At 40.7% G+C, this 16322-nt stretch overlaps 1 protein-coding gene across 2 annotated transcripts in view; it reads left to right on the top strand.

The window, feature by feature from the left end:
• Positions 1 to 16322, top strand: part of FASTKD1 (FAST kinase domains 1) — a 22871-nt gene that overhangs the window by 4282 nt on the left and 2267 nt on the right. For both annotated transcript variants that reach the window (XM_075609126.1, XM_075609127.1), the window contains exons 4-12: positions 621 to 746; positions 1508 to 1906; positions 2496 to 2606; positions 4344 to 4475; positions 5665 to 6151; positions 6603 to 6717; positions 8212 to 8340; positions 12003 to 12134; positions 14858 to 14971. In XM_075609126.1, the coding sequence (XP_075465241.1) occupies positions 621 to 746; positions 1508 to 1906; positions 2496 to 2606; positions 4344 to 4475; positions 5665 to 6151; positions 6603 to 6717; positions 8212 to 8340; positions 12003 to 12134; positions 14858 to 14971 (1745 nt within the window). The remainder of the gene's footprint in view (positions 1 to 620; positions 747 to 1507; positions 1907 to 2495; positions 2607 to 4343; positions 4476 to 5664; positions 6152 to 6602; positions 6718 to 8211; positions 8341 to 12002; positions 12135 to 14857; positions 14972 to 16322) is intronic.

The raw sequence follows: 16322 nt of genomic DNA on the forward strand, positions 1-16322 counted from the left end.
GCGCACCCGCCCGTTCAGCGCCACCCTGGACAAGGCCTCATCCTGAAAGAGCTTTCCATTTTGGAGCTAAGGATGTCATACTAATGTATTGTCACATTTCTATTTCTTTTAGATTCCACGTAATTTCAATGTTCCTTTCCCCCCGTGTCTAGCTTACTAACGCCATGTATTCACACTTCACATTAGCGGGTCTGCATTATGACTTCTCGCTTTTTTCTTCTGACGGAAATGACGTCAGTGCTTCGCTTTTTGTTGCCGCTGCCATATTTATTTTTTCATTTTATTTACATTTTTGTTGCAATTTTTAAGGTGACGAGTAAGGAAATGGGCCGTCACCAGAGAATCCCTTAGACCCCATTGAGTTTGCATTTGTTATATATACATTGGATTCAGTATGGGTATTTAAGTTTATCATGGGAATCACAGGTGGTCTCCCAATTATTCCAGTTGAGAGATGTATAAAAAAAACTGCTTAACTTTCTAGGAATGTCTGTCTGGCCTGAGATGATTAAGGCTTTTGTTGGGGGGAGGGAGGGGGTAACTGTTACTAACCTCTGTGAAGTTGTGTATATGGTGATACATTGAATGTTTTCCCCTTTCTTTGCTACGCTGCAACATAGGTTTAACCTGACGGCACTATCTAAATTTGCAGTATGCCTAATGGAGCAACATATGCATACTAGTCCACTTACAGGACAAATAGCCAACATTGTGGACCGAAATCTGGACAAACTGCAAGATTCAAGGTAACCCAATCTATCATATCGCTAAATGTGAAGTGATTGGAAATAAATATGGGTTAATGTTAATATATGCAGTATTTTTCCTGTATTTTAGTTGGATTTATCCTCTGATTTTCGCTGTCCATTCCAAGTTACAATTAACCCTTAACACAAGCAATTTATTTTATATAAACAAGATACAACGTTCTTTCTTTTACTCTCTTTATTTATCTGTTCTCTAGTTAAACATCTTTTTTTTTAACATTTTTTATTTCGCAACACAAATTAGATGGGGCTGTTTTTTTTGTTAGGCTTCCCCTCGCTACACGGCTCACTACGCGCTGTGACGTATCATCATCCGCTAGGGGATGCAAGAGAATTGAGATCCCTAGCGTTGACGCGTCACGTGGTGCGCTGGTGAGCCTATCAGCGGAGGGGGCTGGAGCTGTCAGCTTCCCCCACCTCCAAAAGGTGTGTGTTGTGTGTGTGTAAGTGTGTGTGTAAGTGTGTATGTATGTATCTATATGTGTGTTGTGTGAAAACAGTTGTAGTATTTTTCTGGGAAAGAAGATATTATTTAATAATCCTGAGAGGTGCTGCATTCACATGTGTTGGGGAAATCTTTACTGCTCAAGTGTCCATAGATGAGAAGGGAATGCCCAAATGTGATCGCCATTAATCATTCATTGTTATTTGCTGCTGCCGTTCTGATTAGCCCTGTGTCTAACCAAAAGAAAGCTTTTAAGTCCGTGTTTATTTAAATAACAATTCTTTTCATTTCTCAGGATCCTCTCCAGTTTCATGGTCTGCATTTCTGCTGTCATCTCCCCAAGGTTACGGGATCGATTGATCGAAAAAGCAGCATTTCTCCTGGACACGTCACAGACCTCTCGTTTCAACGATCCACGCAGGATCGTGCAGTTTCTCCGAAACGTCAGATACACCTACAGGCCCCTGTTGGAAAAATGCAACCAGATCTTCCTTCAAAACGTTAGCCAGATGGACACCGAAAACCTGTGCATCATCATTGGCCTGTACCAGTCGTTGCAGTTCAACAACTCTGAATTTCGACTGCTTGCAAAGGCAAGCCTGACCAAGTCACTTGATCTGTGTATCGACCCTGCGAGCCTCACAAAGGTCTTTGCCGCGCTGGGGCCCATGGCAGCATTGGAGACAAGAGAAAGGCGAGTGTCCTAGAATTTGTTCTCCATTTCTGTTTGGAATCTCTGCGGGTCACAATACCTTTTATTGCTGCGAGGAAAACAATGACAACAAATATAAGAACAAATATAAGAATAGCAATCTTCACCCTGTATTAATTATTTGTTTAGATCTTAGATCATTATTACACAAAAGAAATAAAACCTAGGCAGGCATTAAAATACATTTGATGCACAAAATATACACACTTTCTATCTACACATATGATTGTGTGTATGTATATACACATGTATGTGAGTGTGTATGCATATTTATTACTATATTCTATTTTTTTTGTCATGACCACGGTCTTAAAAGTTTTATAGTATTCCTATTAACTAGCACAAGAAAAGTATATGTGTGTGTGCGTGTGTATCTCTCTCGCTCTCGCACTCACACTCACAACCACTATATACTTCCTTGACTTCTATGGGTGGCTATAATGTTGAGGCTTGGTATAATTTGCAAGGTACCACTGAATTGCCTGGCTATACAGGGATATAACAGTATAAGTCTTATAAGGGATATAAGTCACATTTCGGATGCATGTTTTCACTTCCTTCTGTTTTTCAGACTAGAAGAAGGCATACTGATGGTCGCGGATGAAATGAACTCTCATCAAGTACTGGCTGTTCTGGGAACTATGGAAGAAATGGATTGTAGAAATACCCTCCTCATCCAAAAGTAACTTTCATGGCTCAAATCACTTTACTTTAACTTGTTCCCACTGTGCAATATGTATTGTATGATTGCAAGCGTCGGTGTGAAGTATGTCACATGACTGCAGAGTGTTGATATTTCTAGCTTTTGATCCAGTTCTATCTCCTATCTATCTATATCCCTTAAACCAGCGGTGGCCAACTCCAGTCAACAAGAGCTACCAACAGGTCGGGTTTTCAGGATATCCCTGCTTCAGAATGAGCCACCTGTGCTGAAGCAGGGATATCCTGAAAACCGACCTGTTGGTGGTTCTTGAGGACTGGTGTTAGCCACCCCTGACTTAAACCCAGGGTGGGAAAGACCAGGCACTGCAGCGATTTGGTCCACACATGGACCTTCCTCGTGTATTACCACCCTAAGAAAGGTCAATTTTTGGACCGAAATGTTGGTTATTTTGGCATTCAATACACTTTTTTGATTCTTCCAACCATGGTTATGGTTAATTTATAACTTTCTATTTGTTATTTATAATTGATGCACACTTTTTACTGTTGGAGGTGTGCTTACTATACTTTGGTTGCACATGAGTGTATGTATGTATATGTATATATATATATATATATATATATATATATATATATATATATATATATATATATATACAAATATAGCTGTTTGCTCATCTGCATGTCTTAGGCAGGTCTGCAACCCCGCCTTTCCCCATCATCACCCAGCATACAGCACTTCCACTGCAGCAAGGGATTCTGGGAAATGACATGCAAATGAGCACACAGTGTCACTTTTTGCCTCAATAACCATTTGCTTTCCTGTGGAGGGTTTTTGTCACTTTTTTTACTCACCATAACTTAACTCAGTATTATGGTTTTTATATATATATATATATATATATATATATATATATATATAAACCATAATACTGAGTTAAGTTATGGTGGGTAAAAAAAGTGACAAAAACCCTCCACAGGAAAGCAAATGGTTATTGAGGCAAAAAGTGACACTGTGTGCTCATTTGCATGTCATTTCCCAGAATCCCTTGCTGCAGTGGAAGTGCTGTATGCTGGGTGATGATGGGGAAAGGCGGGGTTGCAGACCTGCCTAAGACATGCAGATGAGCAAACAGCTATATTTGTATATATATATATGTATATATATATATATATATATATATATATATATATATACATATATATACATATACATACATACATACACTCATGTGCAACCAAAGTATAGTAAGCACACCTCCAACAGTAGATATATATATCTCAGAGGACAGGCACTCACCAATAAGAAGGATTATTATAATCCATGTATCCATGTTCCGGCTCGCTATGGGGCCTTGAGAAACGCCGCTATGTGTGTGGGGGATGCAGATGCTTCCGTGTGGCAAGGGATTATGGGGCACGCAAATGCATACCGTGACGGGGATGGGCCGAGCATCCACTGAAGGAAACTTTAGCCGCGGTTATGATGGAGCCTGGAGGAAATTTGTCGGGGTGCAGTCGTTTTTGACCAGACAGAACTGGGAGGTCGGCAAAATATGGTCTGCATCTTCCTATTTATTATTGGCATACCATAGGGAGATGGCGGCCTGCTAATTTTCACCCTCAATATAGATATACATTGTAATCTAAATATTCAGTTAATGAAGTTTCAAAATGATTGCTTCTACAATTGAATGATTCAGGTATTTGTGACCGTTGTACCGTGGTTGATTTTCTTTCTCCCTTTTCGGTGCAGAATTTCCTCACTGTTACAGAAATGCTTACATCTCTATAGACCAGTGGAGCTTGCAAAAGTAACGCAAGCCTTGGTTTTGCTGCGCTGTCGGACTCCAGAACTGTTTACACAGCTACAGATGCTCTTAAAGAGGTGAAATCTTTGTATTTTTATCCTTTTCGGTTATCTTTTAGATTCATATTAGTGTGTCACAGAAACATATCAAATGATCTGCACCGAAAGCCGCTATCCACTGAAAAATGTCCCAATTATTATACCCTGGAGACGCTCGGAATGATGAATAGCCTGTCAACGTTTGGATTTCCTTTCTTTGTTTGGTTTGAAATGGTTGCAAAGCATAAAGAAAAATAGCGCACTTTTCTAATCTAATGCATTGATTTCTTTGTCATTTGTCTGTGTAAGTGCTATGATAAAATAATCTGCTGTTACTTTGTTGCACAGCCCTTTTCACTAAGGGACCAGTGGAGAGAAACCTTTTTTTTAAAACAGATTTTCTATACTATTCTAGAGGTTTCGTTTTGTTAATAAACACAAAAATAACTCATGGTTCTCTGCTCCAAACACTACACTTCAATCACTGCCCTTGATTTTATGAATATATAGTTTTAAAGTGCACTGTTTTTCACCCTTTCATTGAGGAACCACAAACACTGCACATTGGGGAATTACCAATGCATATTAGTTGGCTGTTCTTAAAACATGGCTCGGGTTCCTTGAAGATGGGTTTTGAAAACTACTGTAATAGAGAATGGATATGGTGTTTCTTTATTTTATTTGTTTAAAAAATGTGTGTGTGTGTGTGTGTGTGTGTGTGTGTGTGTGTGTGTATGTATGTATATATATATATATATATATATATATATATATATATATATATATATATATATATAAATTTACAGTGGTCGACAAATCACTAAAAAATCTACTCGCCACCTAGTACCACACGTGTGCTACTTGGGGATATATATATATATATATATATATATATATATATATATATATATATATAGTGGTTGACAAATCACCAAAAAATCTACTCGCCACACAAAAAAATCTACTCGCCACCTAGTACCAAACGTGTGCTGCTTGGGCCAATATTTACTCGCCCGGGGTATAGGTTTGTCGAACACTGTATATATATATATATATATTCCATTCTCCAATATAACACTGAGACTCCTCTCAGCATCAGGCTGCGGATTAACCTACGTATGCCTCAGTATTTCTGTGTGGTAAGGGAAGCATTATTTACGTCCCTGGAAGAATTCTATCCGCCTGAAGCTTGCAGTACTTATTTACTTGGTTTCCTGTCTTTCTCTAGCCACTTGAAAAGTAGCATCACACCTGGTGACGTGTCTATGCTGACCAGGGTCCTCTCTATGCTTCCTTCTCCCCGAGTAGACGAATCTATGGTTTCTAAGGTGGATGCTGTTTTGCCGCAGTGCAACCTAAGTGACCTCAGTGCTCTGGCTGTTGCAATCGTCCGATGGGTGCGCACAGACCAGCCGTCTCGTCACAACATACCAGGAGTTTATGGGAAACTTCTCCAAAAACTAAACGACTGTGGACTCGAGCGAATCAAGAAAATAGACAACATTGACCTGCTCTTAGATGAACTGAAATACATGTCTGGGGACTGGCTGGAAGAAGTACTGCTAAATGAGACTATAAGCGCCTTCCAGCGTTTGATTGATCAAGTTACATGGAAAAACGTGCCGGAATTTGCAATGTTTCTTACACGAACCAGCTTCCTTTGTGCCCCAGTTCTAGACAAAGTTGCGTCAGTGACAGTGGAGAATATTACAAAGGTACTTACTTACACAATCTGGTCAACGTAGCTGTTTGTTTCATTAGGGTTCCAAATAGCTGAATATTTGTGTACTACGAAGCATAATCCTTTAAATGGGGGGATTATATAATATTATCTGTTATGTAATATATACGGATCTTGCTAACATTCGAGGTAATACACTGATTTGAGGTTTGGCAGATTTTCAGCTCCGGTTCTCAAGTAAAGAGAAAGGATTTTGCAGGCTTTTGTCACTGCTTTTTCAGCAGTTTATTATTACTTCCGAAAAGAAAGTCAGAAGTATTTAACTTTATATCATTTGTTATATTTGATGTAGCAACGGGGCTTTTAGTCTTTTGTAATTGTCCTTTACAGCAGTTAGATTTCTTTTTATGATCAGAAAATCTTGCAGTAGTTGCCCAGGGAAATCTTATTTAAATGTATTTCCTTAATTCGCTTTCTCCTTTAAGATTCATCATACGTCAATATACGCAATTCTCCTTCCCTTTATTATTCTGAATTATGAGCCCCCGCAAGGTGAAGCGTTTTTTGAGATATGCATCCAACATGTTCTGCCTCACTTAAGTAAGTACCTTCAAGTAATGCATGTGTTCCAGCTGTTTTTCTACACTGTAGAGGCTTGGGTGCTCCTGGGTTTCTATGAGGTTCAAGGTGCCATGGATGGCTTTGCCGTTTCATATCATATTCACAAACGTGTGTGGAACATGAGACTGGACTCTCTTGGGTGTCTTTACTGTACTTTGTCACTCACCCACCAAAACCAATTATGCGCCTGGTTGGGAGAAGGGAAAGCATTGTACTCTTGTTGGCTTGGGGGTTTCTGTGTTTGCTATCTTTTCTTGGGGGTATAGATTTTTTTTTTAATGCGTTCCTTGTGTTAGAATGTATCACAGGAGATCTCTTTCGCCTGTGTACTGCCACTTTGGAATACACATACAGGCATACCCCGGTTTAAGGACACTCACTTTAAGTACACTCGCGAGTAAGGACATATCGCCCAATAGGCAAACGGCAGCTCGCGCATGCGCCTGTCAGCACGTCCTGAACAGCAATACCGGCTCCCTACCTGTACCGAAGCTGTGCGCAAGCGGGGAGACTATAGAGCCTGTTACAAATGCGTTATTTATATCAGTTATGCACGTATATGACAGTTGTAGTACAGTACATGCATCGATAAGTGGAAAAAAGGTAGTGCTTCCCTTTAAGCACATTTTCGCTTTACATACCTGCTCCGGTCCCATTGTGTACGTTAATGCGGGGTATGCCTGTACCATGTTAGTCAGCTACAAAATATGACAGTGTGGATTTTGGGCAACTCCTTTTTGTTAGAAGTATGAGCTTCCTAAAGTACTGAAGTCTCTTCTTCAGCCATATAATGTAAAGGAAATGAGCGTAAAAAAGATAAATGTCTGTGTGTCTGAAAGCTTGCACCAAAAACATACATTAGTATTTTTTATTGACAGTGCAGCAAATGGTAATCAAACATTACACACCCAGTAAAATATTTTACACCTTGGTATTTAATGCATACTGTAACACCCAGTTAAAGCTGCAGTGTAAGCAATATCCTACATGATTTTCTTTAATAAATTAGTTCTGTACTATGAGAAAAAAAGCATTTTAAAGACATTTGTAATGTATTCTAATTTAACAGGCATTTTTGTTTATATAGAAACCGTTTACAAAGTCCCACCCCCTTCCCCTTCTGACAGACTCTGGCTCTTGAGCCCTGCCCTCTCTCTAGCAGTGCACCAATTGTATCTAGTAGCTGCCTGGTCACATGATCTTCCACACACAACTTTGCATTCTGGGTAATGTAGTCTAGCAATAATTGAAGTTGTCAGTGTGCAGATTGCATTCATGCACATATTGAATGTGGGGGATGGGGGGGAAGGAAACAGCACACTTAAACAAGATTTGAATACACATAGTTAAGTGTGAATCTTGTGATTTCCCCCACCACCCATATCTCAGGGAGTTGAAAGAAACCGAGAGGTTATGTTCCCTGTACACGAAGACCACCTACATTGATGAAAGCTTATGTTTTTCTTCACACAGGTTCATTTGATCCTCATCTCTTAGTGCTGCTGGGTTACTCTTTAGCTATTGCAGAGTACTTTCCAGAGGATCTGATAAAAGCTATATTCAACGTTGAATTTCTGGGCAAGCTGGATGCTCAGCTGGAAAGTAGGTTTTATGTTCTCTTCTTTTCTGTAATGGTTTTTGTAGGTTATTTCAAATATCCCTTCTAGGTACATTCACGTCTCAGACAGGTCTGCAACCCTGCTTTTCATCATTATCTCTGAGCATACAATGCTTCCATTGCAGCCGGGGATTCTGGGAAATGACATGCAAATGAGCACACAGTGTCACCTTTTGCAACATGTCCATTTTAACATGGACCCCTATAAGCAGAGCTTGACAAATCGCCCAAAAATCTACTCGCCGAACCAAAAAATCTACTCGTTGCTAGCCCCAGCCCCTGCTTTTAAAAAAAGAAATTGAATAAATTCCTAGTAAGAACTAATAACATTCATTTTTGACATAACCGTTTATTTCTTGTATTACATTTGTACTTTACTACAATGTAGTCCTTGTTACATAGTAGATGAGATTGAAAATGACATGCATACATCATGTTTAACCAATGACAAATGTAGTCAACATACCTTATCCTGTATCCGTACTTACAGTATATTGATCCAGAGGAAGGCAAACAAAAAACCCCAGTGACACATTATCCAATGTCATCTCTTAAGGGGAAAAATTAATTTCTTCCTGACTCCAAGAATTGGCAATCGGATTTCTCCCTGGAACAACACCCTTCCTATGTTTACCTATTTATCATGTCTCCTCTTTTTGACGCCTCTTTCTAATTTAGGGAGGTGTGTGTGTGTGTGTGTGTGTGTGTGTGTGTGTGTGTGTGTGTGTGTGTGTGTGTGTGTGTTGTTCCGAGGTGAAGCTGATTCTTGATTAATGGGTAACTCCTGTGCTTCTTCCCATTGACATGCAGGCAGGTTTGCGAATATTAGTGATTGTTAACAATCCCAAGAGAAGATTAAAGCGTTACTGTCAGCAAATACCCACAAGTGCAGGCGTTCCCTACCTGTCTTCAGGGTTAGGGGGATTTCCGAGGTCTCCTGTTTGAAGCTTTCTAGTCAGATCTGGAAAAAAGCAGGTTAGACATTGTTTTAAAGCCTCATTACATTATTATGTGTAGACTGCTGGCTACTTGTTTGAATTTATCGAAGCCTGTGATGGGGTTATCATAAGGAGTTAGGTGAAGTACCACATGTGAGTCTGTGTGAGCGCAGAACGGGATCAGTTAGAGCAGCGGTTTTCAGTGTTTTGTTGGTTAGGGAACACAAGAATTATATTTTGCATTTCTGATGAACCTCAACCATTGCCCCTGTCGCCCCCATCACTCTCCCTCTTGCATGCCAATACACTGCCATCCTGCCCCCCCCCCCACACACTCCCCCCCCACACACACTCCCCCCCACACACACACACACTCCCCTCCCCCCACACACACACTCCGCTTCCCCCACACACACATTCACTCCCCCCCACACTCACTCACTCCCCCACACACACTCACTCCCCCACACACACTCACTCTCTCCCACACACTCCATAGCAGGGTACTTATCATGGAGTGTTTGGGGCGAAAGCCAGATTGGAATTGGCTAAGGAAATTTGTCTTGGTATAGTAATCGCTTAGTTGGGAGTGAACACATTTGTTCATGACTTTGGATAGTATTGGGAGAAGAGATATTGGCCTGTAATTTGAGACAGTGTTGTTGTCCCTACTTTTGAAGATTGGGACAACTCTGGCAGTTTTCCAGGTCTAAGGGATATGGCCTGCAGACAGGATAGAGTTGACTATAGAAGCAATTGGTTTGGCAATGGCTGGGGCACCAAGTCTTAGGATCTTAGATTGCAGTAAGTCAGGTCCGCATTGGCTGCTTAGTTTTAATTTGAGTAGCGCTTGTGTAATCTCTTCAGATACTGGGACAAATTGAAAATTGTGATCAGTTTTGAGAGAGGGTGGGGCTATAGGGGTACTTACAGAATGAGGTTCATGTTTGTGGTTTGGGTTTCGCTAATAAGTTGGTAGCACACCCTACAAAGTAATCATTGAATGCATTTGCAATGTCAGTGGAGTTTGTCAGAATAATATCCTCCTTAATGATATTACTTGGTTGTTGGTGGCTAGAAGGCTGGAATATGTTGTTGATAATCTTCCAAAAGTTAGCTGGGTTTGATCTATTCTGGCGAAGATTGTCAGAATAATATTGTGTTTTTGCATGTCTTGTTTGCCTTGTACACATGTTCCGCATGCATCTGTAGTGATTGAGATCCTTGGTAGTGCCAGTTACTTTGTAGCTTTTCCACAAGGCATCCCTGAAATGGTAGAGTGCTATAAGGTCAGTTGTAACCCACGGAAGGTGGGCCCCCTCGTACTCTTATTCTGCGCAGTGGAGCATGGGTATCGCAGAGTTTTAAGAACTCGGATTGGAAATAGTCGAGCTCAGAATCAGGGTCGAGAATTAAGTCGATTCCGTACCAACGACAGTTGGTAAGGTCAGCCAGAAACTGTTGTGGGTTAAAGTTTCTAAATGTTTTAGTGAGGAGAACTTTAGGGCTTAATTGGGGAGGTTTGCACAGTCAGCTGTTTCGATTTTTTTGGGGGGGGTCTCATTGATTTGAGGATGATTACACTGGCTTTGCAATCCGAAGCTGGAGTAGATTTCAACCACACATTATGTTATGTTAAGTTATGGTGGGTAAAAAAGCTATAAAAACCCTATACCATAACGTGTACAATAAATAAAAATACCACTTGTGGGCACATTCACATGTCTCAGACTGGTCTCACATTGGGTATTTGCAAAGCTCACAGACATGTTCACCTGGGCTCGAAAAAACTCTAACATATAAAGTACTCTGATTGGCCCAGACTATGATCCTAAAACTAATACCCAGATTGTTTTATTCATCTAAATGACTCCAGGGATTTCATTTACCATTTGGGAAGCACGCACACTGTGTTTCCTGGCTTATTTTTAAAATGAATACTGTGATCTTTAAATAAACAGGGTTAGTAGAACACACATTGCATTGTATTACATTAGAATGTCCCAGTTACAAGATCGGTGAAAATCAGAAGGGCGAATCTTTGCTTCAGGAATCGAAGTAAAACACATTATCAGTACCTCGTGTTGTAGAGGTAAAACTCATTAAGTGTATTTTTGGCAAAAACGCACTAAATGCACTTCTCGACTTGGAATTTCTTGATTATTTCTATTGAAAAACTCAATAAAGACACCTAATGTTCAGAACGTGTTATATGTCAATACATTCCTTTTTAAATACAGAATTTTTCCTATCAAAGGAACATTTAATCGCCTTTTCCTCAGTACTCAAAGAATGTAGTTAATGTTTTCTTTTTTTACCTCTACAAGATAACCTTATCATTATATGTAACAACAACAAAAATTGTTGGCTTGAAAAATTCGTGTCCAGATATTTCTAGACACGGCACATTTTATGTACAGAGCCCCTGGCCTAGCAACAGTACATTTCTAGGATAATTGTTGTTCTTAAGGGAAATATTTGGCAGAAACATAATAGACAATTCTCAGGGGTGTGATACGGGGGAGGTGGTTAGGTTCTATTTTCCTTCTCTTTAGGGTAAGTCTTTCCATTGACTCTGAGCTGCATGTTGAAAAGGCCCCTGTCAGGATTCATTTAATTTAATAGCAGAAACACATTTTTGTTGCTTGATTTATGGCCCACTAGGTGGTTTTTAAGTGTTTTGTCTCCCACACACTTCTTTATTTCAGTCCTTCCAGCTGCTTTAAATATAAGGATACGGCAACGCCTGATGGAGTTAAATCGCGCGGTCTGTTTGGATAGCCCAGAATACCAGATCCCCTGGTTTCATGATCAATACTGTCAGAAGCTGCAGCACAGAGGTGAGCGGGTGCTTCACTGCACCTCTTAATCCTATCACTGGCAAAAGGGGCCTGCAGCATGTTAGGGCTGTTATATAGTGTGTGCGGCCGTGCGCGCGCACGCCTGTTCGAAGGCGCGTGCACGTGCCGCATGGTGTTTGTGTGTATGCTGTGAGCTGTGAAGGTACTGTGTGTTTATGTATGTGTGTGTATGTGTGTTTATGTGTGTATGTATGTGTAATTTATTATTTCTTTAAAAAAAATTGGTAAAAATAAAATATTTATTAAATTTGTACACACACACACACACACACACACACACACACACACACACACACACACACACACACATACATTCAGCGCCGGTAGCGGCGCAAAAAGATGATTTTCCCCGTCTTCCCCGCTGTCTGTCGGCTCCCCGCTCCCTGCCGTGCGCGCGCGCAGCCCTTGTATAGAAGGGCTGACTAACCTCAGCCATCTATAACTGCCGTGCGCGCGCACAGCGTAGCACGCGGCCGCATTATAGAACCAGCCTTACATCGTTACAAAGTAGATAAGGTTGAATAAAGACATGCGCCCATCACGTTCAACCTATGCTACACTTAGACAGATACTTTATCCTATATCCCTACTTGCATAATATTGATAAACCCCAGTGAAATATCATCCAATCATATCTCATAAGGGGAAAAATACATTCCTTCCTGACTCCAACACTGCACTCCAATATTGCAGCAGAAGGGTTAAAAGAATAATTTCAGAACATATTGCACAAAGTTATAGCAACCATTTATTTAAAAACCTTCGGTGCCCACTCTTCTGTATGTACAAAAGAAGTTGGGTAGCACAGAGTTTTAAACAACTGAGATTGGAACCTGCGTTCTGAGATGACTTTACTTCTTCTGTGACTTTAAACACATCTACTCCTATATCTGGTAACTTTGGTCTGTGGAAGCGGGGAGACCCCTCTCATATTATATAACACATTATATAGCATATTATTTAGCACAGTGCTTTGAAACATTTTGAGATGCTGAAGACTGTTGTTTACAATCGGTAAAACGGCCTGACTCTCACGGCTGTGCAACCCCTTACATCCATCCGGGTAATCCTTTTCAGGATCGCTTTCTCTGCAGTGTAATGCAGCACAACACACAGTCCAAATGAGCTTTACTGAGTACATCTTTTCCGACCCATATTCCATTTACTTCTGGGATTCTTTAAAAGACACCGCAGCAAAATGTGAAACTTGTGCCATAAAAGCTGGTTACGCATGGGCCCAGATCCTCTAAGCTCTACTAAGTCACATCACGTTAACACTAATGATGCATCTTCAAAGTACTGTAATGTAACGTTAAAGCTGCAGACCAGGCAATATCGCACACACTTTTTTTTTTTTTTTTTTTTTTTAAATAAAACAGTTCGGTACTATGAGAGAATAGTTGTAGCATTTTTTTAATTAAACAAAAAAAAACTCTGACATTTTTAATGTATTCTAATGTAACCAGCCTTTTTGTTTCTATAGCAACCATTTACAAAGTCACATCCCCTTCCTCTTGTGAAACGGGCTCTGGCACGCCCCTTTTTGAGCCCTGCCCTGTTTCTAGCAGTGCACCAATTGTATCTAGTTGCTGCCTGGTCACATGATCTTCCCCACAGAACTTTGTCAGTGCAGCTGAAGAGAACCAAAGATGCAGTCATTTAGTGAACCCCCAAGCCGAATCTTCGGCCATCGATCGGCTAATTACTTATCATTGTGTGGATTGTATTGATGCACATAATAAAGGGAGAATTTTTTTTTGTCCTGTAAAGAGCAAAAACAAAAAACTCATGGGGATAATAAGATGCAAATGAGGTGTTACAATAACAGTGGATATCCAACAAAGTGCATTCAGATGAACGCATGGATTTAGTTACGTTAGTTAGGTCAGCGCTAAACTTGCCATTACTCTCATCCTGACCATGAAATAGGGAGTTTCCAGGGATGGGAGTAACACAGGTTGATTTAACGGACATAGCATTATTTCCCTCTCCTCTCCAAGTCCAGCAAAGTTTTATTTCAGGGTCTGCATCAGAGTTGCAATAAAATGATGTTACGTTTATGTGTTAGCGTTCATTAACGCAATAATAACGTGACGTAAAGCCTATGCCAAAAGCCTCAATTACGGCTGCTGTTTTGGAATATATTTAATTTTGAGGATACCATGTTGGCTCAGGGAACATAACTTACATTCCTGTTTCAGGTAACATCATGTTATGAACCCTGATTTAACCAAGTTTTGTGGATTTGGGCCTAAGATCCATGAGACTCAAAATATTTTCCAACTGCATTACAACAATTAATCTTCTGCTTGAATTTTAACGTTTATTTAGTCACTTTTGTGTTTTCTCTATGTTGGGTTACTGAAGCAGCAGATTAACCTGTTACTGCTATAAAGGTAGGAGAAGCAGTCCAGATATTCAGTGTTGGATCAAAGTAGCATGTCACCTACCTAATGTAGTGATCTTTCAGTGAAATACCATTGACACACTTGTACATCTTGGCTTCACTACCACGTTTTCATTTTATGTTATGGCCCATAAGCGGTGCTATTCCGGTGCCGGAAGGTGTCTCGGGGAAGACCCCTTATTGCCCATTTGAGTGAATTGGCCATAGGTATTGTATGGAATAGCACCACTTAGTAAACATGGGCCTATGTCTTAGTATTTATGAAGTGTTTTCTTCCTGATATGTCTTTGTGTAGTTAACAGCAGCATAAGCTCAGTGCAGCGACAGATTCACCAGATGCTGGGAGAGATTCTCGGAGGAATACATTATGCTAAAGTCTCTGTGATGACACCATACTACCATGCCATAGGTAAGACGTCGGAAACTCTGAGCCGTTCATTTGGTTTTTAGCTGTTGCAGAAAAGAGTGGCATCTTCAGCCGGCAATAATTCCTGTGCCGGTTTTCCCTGCTCACTTTAGTGATTGAGATTGATGGACACCCACTGCACCAAATGAGAACAAATGAGATCAGGGACAGTGATGAGGGAAGAACAAGGCAGATTTAAGGGCAGTAAAACGCACCTTAAGGGAGCAATCGAAGACACTTTTTTAGCAGGATTGAAGCAGGGGGTCTCCGGAGCTGAACCCTGTTAATTTGAGCTCTGGGGACCTTCTGCTTCCAGAGATACCTCCAAAGGGGGAGCCGGTATCTCTCTGTTTTTTAAAGCTCTCACATCCTGTAGGAAGCAGCACTGATGATGTCACGGCTTCCTATTGGCCCGCATGGCCCGCGAGCTTTGTAAAGCGGCCATGATGTGATCCTTGCTAGCAGAGTGGCTACCGGCACCTACTATGGAGGTCAGTATCACAGGAAGCAGGGGGTACCCGGAGCTGAAATTAATGAGGTTCAGCTCCGGGGACCCCGGTTTCAATATAATCCAAAAAAAACCATCGCCGGCTTTGATTGCCACTTTAAATTAAATGGTAACAAACACAATCGTTAAACTGTCAAATGGACTTTAAAATACTTCTATGTGGCGGCTGTTTTTATCAGGGTTTTGATAAGCTGGTTTTAACCCTTAGTGTTCCCTCTGACGTATCTGATACAGCATGATGGCCGGTAGACCTGCGGTCATCATGTCCTTTTGCTAGTTCACTAGTTACAATTTAGAAAGAGCAATGAAACACATAATAATGTGCATAATCAAATCCTCAATACACCTGAAACATTTATTTACTGTTTTAGATATTACTATTAATGTGACCATTAAAAAAGAAAATCTGCCAGTCCAAGAGCGATATTACAAGGGCAGGTTTGTGAGTGTGGGTTTCCCTGTCTTGTGTCTCCTTCAATCAATAACCTGTGTATCGCCATAAACCTGTTTTTAAAAGGGTTTTGCGCAGCTGGTTTTAACCCGTACGCCGCGCTTATAGTGATGGCGACGCGACCGATGACGTCACCCGTCGCCGTCCGCAAAAGTTATAATTTAACTTTCAGTGATGTCGCTAGCGACAGGGTCATTGATTTGATTGGTTCAGAGACAGTCACATGTGGCGATAGTCTCTGAAAAATCAAATTTTTAGTCGCCCCGTCGTGCTTACGACGGAGTCAATAGTTTTGTTTTGGAGTGACATTGCGGGCACTATAAGAGCAGCCTTAGGGTTCCCTATGACGTATCTGATAAATCATGATGGCCGGCAATAACCTGTGTATCGGCATA

The sequence above is a fragment of the Ascaphus truei genome, chromosome 7 (genome assembly GCF_040206685.1).
Source record: "Ascaphus truei isolate aAscTru1 chromosome 7, aAscTru1.hap1, whole genome shotgun sequence".
In the NCBI taxonomy this organism is placed as follows: domain Eukaryota; kingdom Metazoa; phylum Chordata; class Amphibia; order Anura; family Ascaphidae; genus Ascaphus; species Ascaphus truei.